The sequence below is a fragment of the Pristiophorus japonicus genome, chromosome 2 (genome assembly GCF_044704955.1).
Source record: "Pristiophorus japonicus isolate sPriJap1 chromosome 2, sPriJap1.hap1, whole genome shotgun sequence".
In the NCBI taxonomy this organism is placed as follows: domain Eukaryota; kingdom Metazoa; phylum Chordata; class Chondrichthyes; family Pristiophoridae; genus Pristiophorus; species Pristiophorus japonicus.
This window is the reverse complement of record NC_091978.1, coordinates 140,194,516-140,214,738: the sequence shown is the minus strand read 5'-3', so window position 1 is coordinate 140,214,738 and position 20,223 is coordinate 140,194,516. Positions and strand designations below refer to the sequence as shown.

Below are 20,223 nucleotides of genomic sequence, written 5' to 3'. Positions count from 1 at the left end.
GACCTGGCTCCGCCCCCCCACAGCTCGTGCTGGCTGCGCCGAGGGCCACAGGACCTGTAAGTAGGTGGAGAATACCGAGGATTTTTTTAGGCGTCCTTTTAGGCGCGAAAAACGAGGGCCCAGCTCGGAGGGGCGCCCATTTTTTTTCTTGTGGAAACTTGGGCCCTATGTCTATGTTTCTATGAATGTGCAGACGAGCTGCAAACCCTGCAAACCACCACGTTGCAGAGAAGATCGATCCATGGTGGATCAGGCTGAACTAGAGACTCGAACCGAGGAGGCAGAAATGTACGGGGTACACACCTTCACCGCGAAATGTCCACCGATCATGTTAAAAGTTGAACTGAATGGAATTCCAGTATCCATGGAACTGGACACGGGTGCGAGTCAGTCTATCATGAGCAAAAAGGTCTTCGACAGGCTGTGGTGCAACAAGGCACACAGGCACAAGCTTAGTCCAATTCATGTTGGAATCAATTATTAAAGATGAAATAGCAGCACATTTGGAAAGCAGTGACAGGATCGATCCAAGTCAGCATGGATTTATGAAAGGGAAATCCTGCTCCTATACTCAAATCCCCTAGCTATGAAGGCCAACATATCATTTGCCTTCTTCACCCCCTGCTGAACCTGCATGCCAGCTTTCAATGACTGATGTACCATGACACCCAGGTCTCGCTGCACCTCCCCTTTTCCTAATCTGCCGCCATTCAGATAATATTCTGCCTTTGTGTTTTTGCCCCCAAAATGGATAACCTAACATTTATCCACATTATACTGCATCTGCCATGTGCTTGCCCACTCACCTAACCTGTCCAAGTCACCCTGCAGCCTTTTAGCGTCCTCCTCATAGCTCACACTGCCACCCAACTTAGTGTCATCTGCAAACTTGGAGATATTACACTCAATTCCCTCATCCAAGCCATTAATGTATATTGTAAATAGCTGGGGTCCCAGCACTGAGCCCTGCAGTGCCCTACTAGTCACTGCCTGCCATTCTGAAAAGGACCCGTTTATTCCGACTCTCTGCTTCCTGTCTGCTAACCAGTTCACTATCCACGTCAGTACATTACCCCCAATACCATGTGCTTTAATTTTGCACACCAATCTCTTGTGTGGGACCTTGTCAAAAGCCTTTTGAAAGTTCAAATACACCACATCCACTGGATCTCCCTTGTCCACTCTACCAGTTACATCCTCAAAAAATGTTAGAAGATTTGTCAAGCATGATTTCCCTTTCATGAATCCCGTCACTGCTTTCCAAATGTTATGTTCCAACAAACTGCTTGTTCTGTATAACCCATGTAAATAATTAGTGCTAGCTTGCTATGCATCTTCATATGGGGTTGGGTGTGTTACAACAAGCAAACGAATCGGGAACATTGCAACCAGTTGCCTATGAGTCCAGGAGTTTGTCCAAGGCCGAAAGTGCTTACAGCATGATTGAAAAAGGAAGCTCTGGCATGCGTTTATGGGGTGAAAAAAATGCACCAGTATCTGTTTGGTCTCAAGTTTGAGCTAGAAATTGACCATAAGCCGTTCATATCGTTATTCTCAGAGAGCAAAGGGATTAACACCAATGTCTCTGCCCACATCCAAAGATGGGCGCTCACGCTATCTGCATACAACTATGTAATCCGCCACAGACCAGGCACAGAGAACTGCGCTGATACTCTCAGTCGGCTACCATTGCCCACCACCGGGGTGGAAATGGCACAGCCTGCAGACTTGCTCTTGGTGATGGATGCATTCGAAAACGAAAAGTCACCCATTACAGCCCACCAGATCAGGACCTGGACCAGCCAGGATCCTTTACGGTCCATGGTAAAAAACTGTGTCCTCCATGGGAGCTGGTCGAGCGTCGCAGCAGAGATGCATGAAGAGATCAAGCCGTTCCAGCGGCACAAAGACAAAAGGTCCATACAGACGGACTGCCTTTTGTGGGATAATCGCATGGTTTTGCCTAAGAAAGGCAGGGAAACGTTCGTATGTGACTTACACAGTACCCACTCAGGCATAGTAATGATGAAAGCTATAGCCAGATCCCATGTGTGGTGGCCCGGCATCGACTCAGACTTAGAGTCAAGCGTGTGCCAATGCAACACTTGCTCTCAACTGAGCAATGCACCCAGAGAGGCACTGCTAAGTTTGTGGTCATGGTCCTCCAAACCGTGGTCTAGGATCCACGTTGACTTTGCGGGCCCGTTTCTCGGCAAAATGTTTTTGGTTGTTGTGGATGCTTATTCAAAATGGATTGAATGTGTAATAATGTCTGTAAGCACGTCCACTGCCACCATCGAAAGCCTACGAGCCATGTTTGCCACGCACAGCTTGCCTGATGTCTTTATCAGCGACAATGGGTCGTGCTTCACCAGTGCTGAATTCAAGGAATTCATAACCCGCAATGGGATCAAGCATGTCACATCTGCCTCGTTCAAGCCTGCATCCAACGGCCAGGCAGAACAGGCAGTCCAAACCATCAAGCAAAGCTTGATACGTGTGTCGGAAGGCTCCCTGCAGACCCGCCTGTTCTGCTCAGCTACCGCACCAGACCCCACTCACTCACCGGGGTTCCCCCAGCCGAGCTGATCATGAAAAGGGCGGTCAAAACAAGGCTCTCTCCATGATCACGTCAAGGGCAGGTGGCACCAACAAAGCATGTACCATGATCGCGTAAACTTGTCACGCGATATTGAAGTCAAAGACCCTGTATTTGTACTCAACTATGGACATGGTCCCAAATGGCTTGCTGGCACTGTCATAACCAAAGAAGGGAGCAGGGTGTTTCAGGTCAAACTTGCCAATGGACTAACTTGCTGAAAGCATTTGGACCAAACCAAACTGCAATTCGCAAACAGCCACGAGCAACTCGAAGAGGACACCACCAACTTCGACTCTTCAACACACACATGTGGCAACTGACATCACGGTTGACCACGAAGCTGAACTCACCATCCCCAACAGCCCGGCAAGGCCAGCTGCCCAGCAGCCCAGCGAAGAACCAACCAACTCACCCACACCTGCATTTGTACCGAGACGATCGACAAAGGAGTGAAAAGCCCCAGATCGTCTCAACCTGTAAATAAGTGCACTATTGACTTTGGGAGGGAGTGATGTTATGTATGTAACCCTAGGCAACCTGTATCATACCATCACCAGAGGATCTACTTGTTGGAGTCCCAAAGGATCCCAGCATCCCTTGGGAGCTCTGTATATAAGCAGGCCTCCCATGCTGCACCTTGCTAGAGTTTAAATAAAGGAGCTAAGGTCACACTTACTCATTGTCTACAGTACTCAATTTATTATGAGCATAATAATTATCAGCCACACAGCCAATTTTAGTTTCACCTGCAAACTTCTTAATCATACTTCCTATATTCAAATCTAAATTGTTGATAAATACCACAAAAAGCAAGGGACCCAGTACTGAGCCCTGCGGAACTACACTGGAAACATCCTCCCAGTCACAAAAACATCCATCAATCATTACCCTTTGCTTCCTACCTCCAAGCCAATTTTGGATCCAACTTGCCACTTTGCCCTGGATCCCATGGTCTTTAACCTTCATGACCAGTCTACCATGCGGGACTTTATCAAAAGCCTTGCTAAAGTCCATACATACTACATCGTACACGCTACCTTCATCGACCCTCTTTGTTACCTCCTCAAAAAATTCAATCACGTTAGTCAAACACGATCTTCCCTTAACAAATCCATGCTGATTGTCCCTAATTAATCCTTGTCTATTCAAATGCAGACTTATCCTGTCTTTCAGGATTTTTTCCAATAATTTTCCCACCACTGACGTTAGGCTGACAGGCCTGTAATTACTCGGCCTATTCCTTTTTCCCTTCTTAAACAAGGGTACTACATTAGCAGTCCTCCAATCCTCCGGCACCATGCCCATATACAAAGAGGACTGGAAAATGATGGTCAAGGCCTCTGCTATTTCCTTTTTTACTTCGCTCAACAACCTGGGATGCATTTCATCCAAGCCTGGGGACTTATCTACTTTCAAAGCTGCTAAACCCCTTAATACTTCCTCTCTCACTATTTTTATTTCATCCAGAATATCACACTCCTCCTCGAGAGCAGTATCTGCATTACCTTTCCTTTCGGATCTCCTCCTTAAATGCCTCCCATTGTTTCGACACTGATTTACCCACAAGTAGCAGTTTCCAGTCCACTATGGCCAAATCACTCCTCAACTTAGCAAAATTAGCTTTTCCCCAATTTGGAAATTTTATTCCAGGCCTATTCTTGTCCTTATCCATAACCAACTTGAATCTGACTGAATTATGATCACTGGCACCCAAATGTTCCCCCGTAATACCCCTTCAACTTGTCCAGCTTCATTCCCCAAAACTAAATCCAAGACCGCCCCCTCTCGTGTTGGGCTTGCTATATACTGACTAAAAAAGTTCTCTTGAATGCATTTCAAGAATTCCGCACCCTCTATACTCTTCATACTAAATTTGTCCCAATCAAAAATTAAAAATGGATTGTTAAAATCCCCTACCAATACTACCCTATGGTTTTTAGACTTCACAGCTATTTGCCTACATATTTGCTCCTCTATCTCCCTCCCACTGTTTGGGGGTCTATAATACACTCCCAGCAGTGTGATCGCCCCTTTTTTCTTTTTCAATTCGACCCATATGGCCTCAGTTAATGATCCCTCTAACATATCATCCCTCCTCACCGCTGTAATAGTTTCTTTAATTAGTACCGTAAACCCCCCTCCCCCCCAACCCCCACGTTTACTCCCCTCTCTATCTTGTCTAAAAATCCTGTAGCCAGGAATATTAATCTGCCAAACCTGCCCCTCTTTCAGCCATGTTTCTGTAATGGCTAAGTGATGGAAGGTGTCGTCGACAGTGCTTAAGCCGCACTTACTCACCAATAACCTGGTCACCAATGTTCACTTTGGGTTCCACCTGACCACTCGGCTCCAGACATTATTACAGCCTTGGCCCAAACATGGACAAAAGAGTTGAATTCTAGAGGTGAGGTGAGAGCGACTGTCCTTGACATCAAGGCAGCATTTTACCGAGTGTGTCATCAAGGAGCCCAAGTAAAATTGAAGTCAATGGGAATCAGGGAGTATATTCTCCACAGGCTGGAGCCATTCCTAATACAAATGAAGATGGTTGTGGTTGTTGGAGGCCCCAGCACATCGCTATAGGAGCTCCTCTGCACAGTGTCCGAGGCGTAACCATCTTCAGCTGCTTCATCAATTACCATCCTTCCATCATAAGGTCAGAAGTGAGGCTATCTGCTGATGATTGCATTCAGTTTCATTCAAAATTTCTCAAATAATGAAGCAATCTGAGCCTGCATGCAGCAACACCTAGCCATACCAAATCATTCAGGCTTGGGCTGATAAGTGGAAAGTAACATTCGCGTCACACAAGTGTCAGTCAATGATCATTTCCAATAAGAGAGAGTTTAGTCACCTCCCCTTGACATTGGATTACATCACTGAATTACCCACATCCTGGGGGTCACCATTGACCAAAAACTTAACTGGATCAGCCACATAAATAATGTGGCTATAAGAGCAGGTCAGAGTCTGGGTATTCTGTGGCAAGTGACTCACCACCTGACTCCCCAGAACCTTTCCACCATCTAAAAGGCACAAGTCAGAAGTGTTATGGAATACTCTCCAGTTGCATAGTCAAATTCTGGAACTCCCTCCCTAATAGCACTGTGGGAGTACCTTCACCACACGGACTGTAGCGGTTCAAGAAGGTGACTCACCACCATCTTCTCAAGGGTGTGGCATGGGCAATAAATGCTGGCCTTGTGAACGAATATTAAAAAAAAATGGTGGAAATTCTAGCCAAAGTATTAACCATTTTTTTCTCTTCTCAGGTGCTTTTCCAGCATTTTAAGTCCTCTGGAAGGAGTTTATTTACAATCTTAATTCAGAACTTGATTAAATACAACAAGGCTGTGTTTTCAGTATCACAGTTTTTACTCAAAACAAGCTGATCAACTCGAAAAATGTACCTGGACGTGATAAACGAATTAACGAAATGTAAACATCGTGGCAGTCTCTTTCTTGTGAAATGATAAACTGGATGACCTGGAAGTTCTTGCAGCGGATAAGCAGGGGACAGCCCGTTGCAGTTGTTGCTTGTTTTTCCACAGCGCAGATCTGACTATGAAGTATCTAGTGGAAAAAGTAAATAAGCCACACATATCTACAAGACCTATTTTAAATGAAATCATCAAGTCTGAGTAAAACTATACATTTTGTCTCAGGATTTAAACCAACAAAAAAAAATCAACCTCTTTAATGAAGGGAAGAAAGACTTGCTTTTATATAGCACCTTTCACGACCTTACCGGATGTTCCAAAGCGCTTTAGAGCCAATGAAGTACTTTTTGAAGTGTAGTCACTGTTGTAATGTGGGATGCACGGCAGCCAATTTGGGCACAGCAAGCTCCCACAAACAGCAATGTGATAGCGACCAGATAATCTGTTTTAGTGATATTGATTGAGGGATAAATATTGGCGTGGACACCCCTGCTCTTCTTCGAAATAGTGCCATAGGATCTTTTATGTCCACCTGAGAGGACAAACAGGTCCTCGTCTCATCCGAAAGACGGCACCTCCGACAGTACAGCACTCCCTCAGTACTGCACAGGAATGTCAGCCTAGATTTTTGTGCTCAAGTCTCTGGAGTGGGATGTGAGCCCACAACCTTCTGACTCAGAGGCGAGGGTGCTACCAACTGAGCCATAATATGTTTTGTTCCCCTAAGCAACTGTGCCTCCTAACTTTGTGTCATCTGACAACTTCGAAATATAATTCTCGATTCCTTCATCCAAGTCATTGATATATATGGTGAAAAGCTGAGGCCCCGGTACAGATCCCTGGGGAACACCACTTGTCAGAGAACGAGCCCTGTATCCCTACTTTGTGTCTGCTACCTCCTAACAAATTATCCACACATACCATAAGCTTATCTCCAATTGCCTGTGCTTTTCTTTTTTCTAATAATCTCTTGTGAAGAACTTTATCAAATGCCATCTGGAAGTCCATATAGGCAACATCCATAGACTCTCCCCTATCCACCATGTCAACAACCTCCTCAAAAAAGTGAAGTAGATTAGTCACACATAACTTACCCTTGGAAATCTATGCTGACACTCTTTGATCAGCTGTTACTGGTCCAAGTGCTCAGTCACTCTGTCTCTGAAGATAGGTTACAGTAACTTCCCCACAACTGATATTAAACTGAAAGGTCTGTAGTTACCCTGGTTTATGACGAAAGCAGCTGCAATTTCCTCATCTATTTCTTTTAATACATTGGGATGGCCACCATCAGGTGCTGGAGAGGATAGTGAGGGTGCACCTGGACCATGCTAATGGCCTGTGACAGCAAAATCGGGTACTGAGCGACCCTGACAGATCCTCTGGACTGTCTAGAATCCAGTGTGATGGCGGTACAACAGGACGAGGAAAATCGATCTTCATATCTGAAACTTGGTAGAATTAAGTTTTCCCTGGCTCCAATGTAATCCTCAGTAGACACTATGCTATCAGGATGGCATCTTCTTTTTAATAGACCATTGCAGATTGATGAATTTTCCATCAGATTAAACAATTTGATAAAGCAACTATTCCACAATAATACATCCAACATTGGGCAGAAGCTAATATAATTGCTCCTCAAGCTCTTTATTAAACACAATATGTTGTCAGGAGAATATATGTAAACTCTATTATTCATCCTTCCAAGACATCACAATAATAAATAAAAGTGAACAAATAAAATAAAGTGCAAGCAAACACCTACCTAAATACACAAACATCTGTCATTCAGGCAACACAGAAAACATTTAAATAGCCACTCAGCTCTGAAAGCTAAACATAACCTACCCAGGTTTCTTTCCGGGATTCGGACAAATGTTCCACAAAAATCAAGTGTGTTGCCGTCAGATACAGTGAACCAACCGATGCCTTCTTCGAGGAGACTCGATCCAGCAAACGGACATTTTCAACCTACAAACAGGAGCAACATTCAGTGCACAAAATCTACAGCCAGAGAAGTCTGCAATTGCAATTGAGTAGTTAAATGACTGAAAACAGTGACTTTCAGCAACCCGAGAAGAACATTGAATAATTAAGATACTATTCATTATATACTTAAATCCCATTTTACTCTTCAGTCAAACAACATCAGCTTACTGTCTGTCACCCTTATCTATAGAACAGGATAGCATTTGCAGTTTATGTCAATTTGTTGTGTTACGCAAAATAGTAATGGATACACTTAGGGTGACTAATGGGAAAAAATAACCTGTAGACATAGAATTTCCCAGTAATTAACAGTAAATTAGTTCTCAATAAGCTAATCCTTCAGTACGAACATTATCTTTAATGAGCAGCACATTGAGAATTGAAAAAAATCTGCAATGACAGCCACTGTTAGTACAAAAATAGACCCAAAACTACATAAATCAACTCAACTCTGCAAAATTAGCAGAATATACATTTGATATAAAAAAAACAATGTACAGAAGTAATTACAATTTAGTAACATAATCACACGGTTCAGTAATAAATAATCCACCTTTGTTGACTGTACCATCTAAATCTATTGATGGGATCATACAATAATAACAACCCTATTTTATCCATTATTCTTAACATTCCACTCTGAAATTAAAAGTTTCAGCAGAAAATGTGCATCTCAGAGTGCTGAAATTTTTTTTAAGAGACAATGCAGAGTTAATGAAGAATTACCAGAAACAGAATACAGTAAGGCAGAACAATATTCAAGAAACGAAGGAGAGAGAAAACAGGGAACAGAAAAGCAAAATATTGCGGATGCGAGAATCTGGAATAAAAACAGAAAATGCTGGAAATCTCAGCAGATCAGGCAGCATGTGTGCAGAGAGAGCAGAGTTAACGTTTCGGGTTGATGATCACTGAGACAGGGTCATCGACCCGAAACGTTAACTCTGCTTTCTCTCCACAGATGTTGCCTGACCTGCTGAGATTTCCAGCATTTTCTGAGAAAACAGGGAACTACAGTTGTTGGGAAAATGCGGGAATACATTATTAAGGAGGTGAAAACAGGGCACTTAGAAAATCATATGATTAGGCAGAGTCAACATGGTTTTAACAAATTTATTAGAGCTTTTTGAAGATGTAATTAGCAGGATAGATAAAGGGGCCCAGTAGATGTAGTATATTTGAATTTTCAAAAGACATTCGATAACGTGCCACATAAAAGATTGCTACGCAAGATAAAGGCTCATAGAAACACAGAAACATAGAAAATAGGTGTAGTAGGCCATTCGGCCCTTCGAGCCTGCACCACCATTCAATATGATCATGGCTGATCATGCAACTTCAGTACCCCATTCCTGCCTTCTCTCCATATCCCTTGATCCCTTTAGCCGTAAGGGCCACATCTAACTCCCTTTTGAATACATCTACCGAACTGGCCTCAACATCTTTCTGTGGTAGAGAATTCCACAGGTTCACAATTCTCTGAGTGAAGAAGTTTCTCCTCATCTCAGTCCTAAATGGCTTACCCTTTAGCCTTAGACTGTGACCCCTGGTTCTGGACTTCCCCAACATCGAGAACATTCTTCCTGCATCTAACCTGTCCAATCCCGTCAGAATTTTATTTGTTTCTATGAGATCCCCTCACATTCTTCTCAATTCCAGTGAACATAAGCCTAGTCGATCCAGTATTTCTTTATATGTCAGTCCTGCCATTCCTGGAAGCAGTCTGGTGAACCTTCGCTGCACTCCCTCAAGAGCAATAATGTCCTTTCTCAGATTAGGAGACCAAAACTGTACACAATATTCAAGGTGTGGTCTCACCAAGGCCTCCCTGCTCCTATACTCAAATCCTCTCACTATGAAGGCCAACATGCTTTCTTCACTGCCTGCTGTACCTGCATGCCAACTTACAATGACTGATGAACCATGACACCCAGGTCTCGTTGCACCACCACTTTTCCTAATCTGTCACCATTCAGATAATCTGCCTTCCTGTTTTTAACACCAAAGTGGAAAACCTCACATTTATCTACATTATACTGCATCTGCCATGCATTTGCCCACTCACCTAACCTGTCCAAGTCACCCTGTAGCCTCTAAGCATCCTCCTCACAGCTCACACTGCCACCCAGTTTAGTGTCATCTGCAAACTTGGAGATATTACATTCAATTCCTTTGTCTAAATCATTAATGTATATTGTAAATAGCTGGGGTCCCAGCACTGAACCTTGTGGTACCCCACTAGTCACTGCCTGCCATTCTGAAAAGGACCCGTTTATTCCTACTCTTTGCTTCCTGTCTGCCAACCAGTTCTCTATCCATGTCAAAATATTACCCCCAATACCATGTGCTTTAATTTTGCACACTAATCTCTTATGTGGGACCTTGTCAAAAGCCTTTTGAAAGTCCAAATACATCACATCCACTGGTTCTCTCTTGTCCACTCTACTAGTTACATCCTCAAAAAATTCTAGAAGATTTGTCAAGCATGATTTCCCTTTCATAAATCCATGCTGACTTGGACCGATCCTGTCACTGCTTTCCAAATGCGCTGCTATTACATCTTTAATAATTGATTCCAACATTTTCCCCACTACCAATGTCAGGCTAACCGGTCTATAATTCCGTGTTTTCTCTCTCCCTCCTTTTTTAAAAAGTGGGGTTACATTAGCTATCCTCCAATCCATAGGAACTAATCCAGAGTCCATAGAATGTTGGAAAATGACCACCAATGCATCCACTATTTCTAAGGCCACTTCCTTAAATACTCTGGGATGCAGACTATCAGGTCCTGGGGATTTATCAGCCTTCAATCCCATCAATTTCCCTAACACAATTTACCGACAAATAAGGATTTCCTTCAGTTCCTCATTCTCACTCGACTCTCAGACCCCTAGTATTTCCGGAAGGTTATTTGTGTCTTCCTTCGTGAAGACAGAACCAAAGTATTTTTTCAATTGGTTTGCCATTTCTTTGTTCCCCATTATAAATTCTCCTGCAAAGGAGCTACGTTGGTCGTCACTAATTTTTTTCTCTTCACATATCTATAGAAGCTTTTGTAGTCAGTTTTTATGTTCCCTGCAAGCTTACTCTCATACTCTATTTTCCCCTTCCTAATTAAACCCTTTGTCCTCCTCTACTGAATTCTAAATTTCTCCCAGTCCTCAGGTTTGTTGCTTTTTCTGGCCAATTTATATGCCTCTTCCTTGGATTTACTATCCCTAATTTCTCTTGTGAGCCACGGTTGAGCCACCTTCTCCATTTTATTTTTACGCCAGACAGGGATGTACAATTGTTGAAGTTCATCCATGTGATCTTTAAATGTCTGCCATTGCTTATCCACCGTCAACCCTTTAAGTATCAATCGCCAGTCTATCCTAGCCAATTCACGTCTCATATCATCGAAGTTACCTTTCTTTAAGTTCAGGACCCTAGTCTCTGAATTAACTGTGTCACTCTCCATCTTAATGAAGAATTCTACCATATTATGGTCACTCTTCCCCAAGGGGCCTCGCACAACAAGATTGCTAATTAATCCTCTCTCATTACATAACACCCAGTCTAGGATGGCCAGCTCTCCAGTTGCTTCCTCGACATATTGGTCTAGAAAACCATCCCTTATAGGAAATCCTCCTCCACCGTATTGCTACCAGTTTGGTTAGCCCAATCTATATGTAGATTAAAGTCACCCATGATAACTGCTGTACCTTTATTGCACGAATCCCTAATTTCCTGTTTGATGCCATCCCCAACCTCACTACTACTGTTTGGTGGTCTGTACACAACTCCCACGAGCGTTTTCTGCCCTTTGGTGTTCTGCAGCACTACCCATACAGATTCCACATCATCCAAGCTAATGTCCTTCCTTACTATTGCATTAATCTCCTCGTTAACCAGCAACGCTACCCCACCTCCTTTTCCTTTCTGTCTCTCCTTCCTGAATATTGAATACCCCTGGATGTTGAGTTTCCAGCCTTGGTCACCCTGGAGCTATGTCTCCATAATCCCAATTACATCATATCCGTTAACAGCTATCGGCGCAATTACTTCATCCACCTTATTACGAATGCTCCTCGCATTGAGACACAGAGCCTTCAGGCTTATTTTTTTAACACTCTTTGTCCTTTTAGAATTATGTTGTAATGTGGCCCTTTTTAATTTTTTTCCCTTGATTTCTCTGCCCTCCACTTTTCCTTATCTCCTTTCTACCTTTTGCTTCTGCCCCCATTTACTTCCCTCTGTCTCCCTGCATAGATTCCCATCCCCCTGCCATATTAGTTTAAACCCTCCCCAACAGCACTAGCAAACACTCCCCCTCGGACATTGGTTCCGGTCCTGCGCAGGTGCAGACCGTCCGGTTTGTACTGGTCCCACCTCCCCCAGAACCGGTTCCAATGTCCCAGGAATTTGAATCCCTCCCCCTTGCACCATTTTTCAAGCCACGTATTCATCTTAACTATCCTGCTATTTCTACTCTGACTAGCACATGGCACTGGTAGCAATCCTGAGATTACTACCTTTGAGGTCCTACTTTTCAATTTAATTAAATTCAGCTTGTAGGACCTCATCCTGTTTTTTACCTATATCGTTGGTACCTATATGCACCACAACAACTGGTTGTTCACCCTCCCCCTCCAGAATGCCCTGCAGCTGCTCCAAGACATCCTTGACCCTTGCACCAGAGAGGCAACATACCATGCAGTTGGGGGTAATAGATATAAAATTATGAAGAGACATAGGACCCGAGTTTGGTCAACTTACCGCCGGCTGCCGCGAGTTTTCTCGGCGGTCTCAATATTTTCTGGGCGCTCTCCCCTCCAAACGAGTTTGGTGAGGTCCTCATGCCGGCGGGGAGAGAAGACTGCTGGGGACCGTCCGCTGACTGCCGCTGGCGTGCAATGCCCATAAAAGTCCTCCCGCCCGCTGAGTGCCCAGTTTGGTCTGGGCATTCCTCCACTCCAGCAACAGAAGAGACCGCCGCATGGAGGCAGGTCTTACCTGAATGCTAAGTATGAAGACCTGCAAAAAAGTTTCGTGCACTTCTTTTCTTTATTTCTTTTGCAGGGATTTAGGTTGATGGGGTCCTCTGAAGGATTTCTGTTACTTTTTTTTAAAAATTGTTTCGAAAAAATTTTAATTCCGCCGTTCCCCCCCACCCTGGGCCCGACTCTATCCTCAGCGGTACTTTGCCGAGGATTGCATTTGCCGTCAGAATGGGACCAACTGCCCACTGCCACCCAGAATCAGCGTGCAAGGTCCATTTTTGCCACCGGACGGTTTTTCTCACATTTTTTCACAAAACTTCCGCCCAAAGCACCGTCAGGATCTTAGCGGTCCTTTCGACGGTACTTGGGCGGAACTTAGGTTTCACCAAACTCGGGCCCAAAGAGCCTGCAAAGGGATATAGGCGGATTAAGTGAGTGGGCAATAGGGTGGCAGATGGAGTTTAATGTGGGGAAATGTGAGGTTATTCAATGTGGTAGGAAGAATAGAAAAACAGAATATTTTTGAAATGTTGAGAAACTATTAAATGTTGGTGCACGGAGAGATTTAGATGTCCTCATACAGGAAACATCGAGAGTTAGCATGCAGGTAAAGTAAGCAATTAGGAAGGCAAATGGCATGTTAGCCTTTATTGCACGGGGGTTGGAGTATAAGAGTAAGGAAGTCTTCCGACAATTGTACAGGAATTTGGTGAGACCACACCTGGAGTATTGTGAACAGTTTTGGTCTTCTTATCTAAGGAACAAAGGTCACTAGATTGATTCCTGGCATGAGAGAGTTGCCCTTTGAAGAGGGATTGAATAGAGTAGGCCTATATCTGTGGTTGGGAAAATGTTGGAGTCCATTATTAAAGAAGCAGTAGCAGGACATTTGGAAAAGCATAATTCGGTCAGGCAGAGTCAGCATAGATTTATGAAGAGGAAGTCATGTTTGACAAATTTGCTGGAATTCTTTGAGGATGTAATGAACAGGGTGGATAAAGGGGAACCAGTGGATGTGGTGTATTTGGATTTCCAGAAGGCATTTGACAAGGAACCACATAAAAGGTTACTGCACAAGATAAAAGTTCACAGGGTTGGGGGTAATATATTAGCATGAATAGAGGATTGGCTAACTAACAGAAAACAGAGAGTAGGGATAAATGGTTCCTTCTTGGGTTGGCAATCAGTAACTAGTCGGGTGCCGCAGGGATTAGTGCTGGGACCCCAACTATTTACAATCTATATTATTGACTTGACAGAAGGGACCGAGTGTAACGTGTCCAAGTTTACTGACGATACAAAGATGGGAGGAAAAGCAATGTGTGAGGAGGACACAAAGAATCTGCAAAAGGACATAGACAGGCTAGGTGAGTGGCCAAAAATTTGGCAGATGGAGTATAATGTTGGAAAGTGTGAGGTCATGCACTTTGTCAAAAAAAAATCAAAGAGCAAGTTATTATTTAAATGGAGAAAGATTGCAAAGTGCTGCAGTACAGCGGGACCTAGGGGTACTTGTGCATGAAACACAAAAGGTAAGTCTGCAGGTACAGCAAGTGATCAGGAAGGCCAATGGAATCTTGGCCTTTATTGCAAAGGGGATGGAGTATAAAAGCAGGGAATACTGCGTGCAGTTCTGGTTTCCATATTTACGAAAGAATATACTTGCTTTGGAGGCAGTTCAGAGAAGGTTCACTAGGTTGATTCCGGAGATGAGAGGGTTAACTTATGAGGAAAGGTTGAGGAGATTGGGCCTCTACTCACTGGAATTCAGAAGAATGAGAGGTGATCTTATCGAAACGTATGAGATGATGAGGGGGCTTGACTAGGTGATGCAGAGAGGATTTTTCCACTGATAGGGGAGGCTAGAACTAGGGGGCATAATATTAGAATAAGGGGCCGCCCATTTAAAACTGAGATGAGGAGGAATTTCTTCTCTCTGAGGGTTGTGAATCTTTGGAATTCTCTACCGCAAAGGGCTGTGAATGCTGAATTGTTGAGTATATTCAAGGCTGAGATAGACAGAATTTTGGACTCTAGGGGAAAATCAAGGGATATGGGGATTGGGCAGGAAAGTGGAGTTGAGGTTGATGATCAGCCATGATCTTACTGAATGACGGAGCAGGCTCGGATGGCTGTATGGCCTGCTCCTGCTCATATTCTTATGTTCTTATCTTTACTGCTAAATGATTCACTAAAATAATGACCTCATGTCCTGTACAATGCTTGGGTTTTCTAAAGCTATGCTTCAAATTCATTCAATTGCCAACGTTCTAAATATTGATCACAATGAAAACTTAAGCAACATAGTCTGTAGTGAAGCACTTACCATTGCGACTAGGCAATGTCATTATGTCATGCAAATACTTCCTATTTCAAGTTTATCTTCGCATACCACATTTATTTGAAGGTTACGACCAATCAAAACTACTAATTAAAATTAGCAAATGCCTTTTATGCACATCTTGCTGCACAATTTCGTTTTTTAAGTGTAATCCCATCAGATTTCCCATGGCATGCTCATGGGAAATTGTACGATCTGCCAGAGCTGTGTTCTTCTACCTGGCTTATCATTTTAAGATATATAGTCTAATTGTTGTCTTTTTTCTCTTTTTTTAATATGTTTTTGATATCTGAACTGTATTGGACTCAAATAGATATGAAGATAAACAACTGCCAAAAATCAATGGCCACTTCAACACTCTCTCATCAAGTCCAACAGAAATGCAATGGAAGGCTCGGGATTTGGATATGCTGGTTCCCAGTCTTTTTCACCAATTTCCATGTTGTTTAGGACCTCTCCACCCCAAATAAGGCACTTGTATTAGAAGGGACATGACCAGGGAATGGGACTCCCAGGTATGGAACTTCCTTGGTCCTGGCCTGATGAAACATCAGCAGCCGGTATGCCCAGTGAAAAGAAGTGTACTAGCCATTGCAGGGCTGAAAGTATGGACAGTTGGGGTCCATGCCTTGTTTTGTGACTTATACGCCCCTTCCCCTCAAAGAAACATTTTTGTGCACCTCAGAGCGTGACAGGAAGGGACAGAATGCATAAACAAAAAAGTGAATCAGAAAATGGGGTCAAAGCAGGAAAAAAAAAGGTAAAAAAACAAATTTAAAAGCTCTTTATCTGAATGCACACAGCATTCATAACAAAATAGAAGAGTTGACAACACAAATAGATACAAATTGGTATGATCTAATAGACATTGCAGAGACGTGGTTGCAAGGCGACCAAGGCTGCTACAGTGGTCACGCAAGTGCAGTAGCTCCAGGTGTCGAACTGTGTGGGAGGGGCCCGAAGCACGCAGCCCCTAGCCCTGGCCGAATGGCCTCACTGGGGCTGCGTGAATAAGGCTCCTCCCACTGCCAGCTCCTGCTTCCACCCGCCCCCCCCCCGACCAGACCCGACACCCGCTCCCCGCCCCCGACTGGACCCGACCCGCGCTCCTGCTCCCGTTCCCCCCCCCCCGACTGGACCCGACCCCCCTCCCCGACTCGACTCCCGCCCCCCCCCCCGACCCGACCCGATTCCCGCTCCCGCTCCACCCCCCCCCCCCCCCGCCCCCGACTGGACCCGACCCGTGCTCCTGCTCCCGCTCCCCCCCCCGACTGGACCCGACCCGACCCGCGCTCCTGCCCCCCCCCCCACTGGACCCGACCCGACCCGCGCTCCTGCTCCCGCTCCCCACCCGACTGGACCCGACCCGACTCCCGCTCCCCCCCCCCCCCAGACTGGATCCGACCTGACCTCCCCCTCCCCGACCTGACCTCCCCCTCCCTCCCCCCCTCTCTCTCCCTCCCTCCCTCCCCCCTCTCTCTCCCTCCCTCCCCCCCTCTCTCTCCCTCCCTCCCCCATTTCTCTCCCTCCCTCCCCCCCTCTCTCTCCCTCCCTCCCCCCCGACCCGAACTGAACCGAACCTCCCCGACCCGACCCAACGCCACCTAACTGTAAATCTGGTGCTGGGGACGGGCCCTGCCCGAAGTCTCGGGCCGACCCATTCAGCCTTCGGTCCCGAAAGGCCTGCCTGAAGCACTTTCACACAGGTAGGAAGATGGTTTATTTAATCTTTTCTTTGCTTATAAATGTTTATTCAGGTTGGATTTATTTGTATAATATTTGTATAAGTATAAATAAGGATTTATTATAGAATTTAATGACTTCCCTTCCCTCCCCCTCCCCCCCCACCTCGTTCTGGACGCCTAATTTGTAACCTGCGCCTGATTTTTTAATGTGTAGAACAGGTTTTTTCTCTACAAAAATCTTCACTTGCTCCATTCTAACTTAGTTTGGACTACATTTTCACTGTGGAAACTTTGAAATCAGGCGTCAGTGGCCGGCCACGCCCCCTTTTGAAGAAAAAATTCTGTTCCAAAGTGGAACTGTTCTACCTGACTAGAACTGCAGAAAAAAAAATGTGGAGAATTGCGATTTCTAAGATAGTCCGTTCTCCACCAGTTGCTCCTAAAAATCAGGTGCAAATCATGTGGAAACTTGGGCCCATTGATTGGACAAAGCAAATTGGCCAGGGTAGCCTTGAGGAAGAGCTCAGAGAGTGTATCCGGGATAGTTTCCTTGAACAGTACGTTGCAGAACCAACCAGGGAGCAGGCTATCTTAGATCTGGTACTGTGTAATGAGGCAGGATTAATAAACAATGTCATAGTAAAGGATCCTCTAGGAATGAGTGACCATAACATGGTTGAATTTCAAATTCAGTTGAAGGGTGAGAAAGTTGGATCTCTAACCAGTGTCCTAAGCTTAAATAAACAAAATTACAAAGGTATGACGGCAGAGTTGGCTAAAGAGGATTGGAAAAATAGATTAAAGAGTGGGACAGTTGATGAGCAATGGCAGACATTTAAGGAGCTATTTCAACAATATATCCCAATGAGAAGGCAAGGCTGTAAGAGAAGGAATAACCATCCATGGCTAACTAAAGAAATAAGGGATGGTATCAAATTGAAAACAAGGGCATACAATGTGGTCAAGACTAGTGGGAGGCTAGAGGATTGGGAAACATTTAAAAGCCAGCAAAGAGCGACAAAAAAGATAATAGAGGGAAGATAGATTATGAAAGTAAACTAGCACAAAATATAAAAACAGATAGTAAGAGTTTCTACAGGTACATAAAAAGGAAGAGTGGCTAAAGTAAATGTTGGTCCCCTAGAGGATGAGACTGAAACATAGAAACATCGAATATAGGTGCAGAAGTAGACCATTCGACCCTTCGAGCCTGCACCGCCATTCAATAAGATCATGGCTGATCATTCCTTCAGTACCCCGCCTTCTCTCCATACCCCTTGATCCCCTTAAGCCCAGGGAAGCAGTTGAGGCTAGCTCATTGAATGTATTCAAATCACAGATAGATAGATTTTTAACCAATAAGGGAATTAAGGGTTATGGGGAGCGGGCGGGTAAGTGGAGCTGAGTCCACAGCCAGACCAACCATGATCTTGTTGAGTGGCGGAGCAGGCTCGATGGCCTACTCCTGTTCCTAATTCTTATGTTCTTATGTTCTTAACCGTAAGGGCCATATCTAACTGCTGGATGGTGTCCCTGCAGTCTGATGGCGGTGCGGTGCCCAGTGCTGGCAGTGGGAACCCAGTTGGCTCAATTTGCCTGCTGTTGGGGCTGTTGCCGTGGTTCTTAGCGTCGGGCAGGTTCACAGATGCCTGTGACCTCCCTGTCCTTTCTTTGCACCCTGGGTCGCTGCTGCTCCCTGAGGAGCTGTCGTCGAGCAGTGCACAGGGAACTGCTGACTCGCTGGCCTGGGCATTGTTTGGTTTGAGATCCTGGCTGGTCCCGGTCCTCTTTGGGGGGACTGTAGTGGGTGACCCTTCATTTCCGAGTATGGCCTTAGAGGCGATAGGGTCTGGGGACTGCGCCTTAGCACAGTTAGCTCTTTCAGGCTCGTGGTGCACTGCTGCACTGGCTGCGTGCAGTAGAAATCCTACATCGCACAACTTTTCATTGCTTATTGTGGATACACTGTAGCTCCGATCGCGATCGCGCGACTTTTCCTCGCTGGTTGTGTTGTGTATCTGTAAAGCATGTACTCCCATGTTCCGCTACCAGGGAGCTCATCCCCTGAAGTCCCAAGGGATCCCAGCATCCCTTGGGAACACTGTATATAAGCCGGCCTCTACGACCTGTTCCTCATTCTGGAGTGTCTTATTAAAGACTAAGGTCACTGTTACTTTAACCTCCCTGTGTGCAGCCTCATCTGTGTTAGGAACACAATAACTGGCGGCGAGAATACGAATCCAACGCAAAGATGCAGCAAACTGTGGGCACCCTGAAGAAGTTCTCGGAGGGTGAGGACTGGGAAGCCTATGTCGAATGGCTAGACCAGTACTTTGTAGCCAACGAGCTGGACGGAGAAGGAAGTGCTGCAAAAAGGAGTGCGGTCCTCCTCACAGTCTGCAGGGCACCGACCTACAGCCTCATGAAGAATCTTCTGGCTCTGGTGAAACCCACAGATAAGTCGTATGAGGAGCTGTGTACACTGGTTCGGGAGCATCTTAACCCGAGGGAGAGCATGCTGATGGCGAGATTCTACACGTGCCAGCGATCTGAAGGTCAGGAAGTGGCGAGCTACGTCGCCGAGCTAAGGCGGCTTGCAGGACAATGTGAGTTTGATGGCTACCTGGAGCAAATGCTGAGACTTTTTTGTACTGGGCAATGGCCACGAGAGCATCCTACGAAAACTTTTGACTGCAGAGACACCGATCCTCAGTAAGGCCATTGCGATAGCACAGGCGTTTATGTCCACCAGTGATAACACCAAACAAATCTCTCAGCACACAAGTGCTAGCAATTTTCATAAATTAAATGGAACTGTGTTTGCGAGCAGAAATGTACAGGACAGAAACCACAGGTCTGCAACTGCCAGCAGGCCTCAGGTGACCCAGATGACTCAGAGTCTGCAACAAAGGATGAATGCAAGGCAATTCACACCTTGTTAGCATTGTGGAGGCTTCCATTCAGCCTATTCATGCTGCTTCAAAGGGTATGTTTGCAAGAGCTGTGGAACAATGGGACACCTCCAACGAGCTTGCAAACAAGCTGCAAGCTCTGCAAAACCTGCTAATCACCATGTGGCAGAGGAAGATCGGTCCATGGTGGATCAAAGCAATTTCGAGCCTCAGAGAGAGGAGGCAAATGCTGAAGTACACGGGGTGCACACATTTTCGACGAAATGTCCACC

The 20,223-nt window shown here is 45.1% G+C and overlaps 1 protein-coding gene across 1 annotated transcript in view; it reads right to left on the bottom strand.

Moving 5' to 3' along the window:
• mtmr7b (myotubularin related protein 7b) overlaps positions 1-20,223 on the bottom strand; it is a 277,663-nt gene that overhangs the window by 207,928 nt on the left and 49,512 nt on the right. The window contains exons 2-3 of the mRNA XM_070869780.1: positions 7,891-8,013; positions 6,013-6,175 (exon numbers count right to left, since the gene is read on the bottom strand). Coding sequence (XP_070725881.1) covers positions 6,013-6,175; positions 7,891-8,013 — 286 coding nt within the window. The remainder of the gene's footprint in view (positions 1-6,012; positions 6,176-7,890; positions 8,014-20,223) is intronic.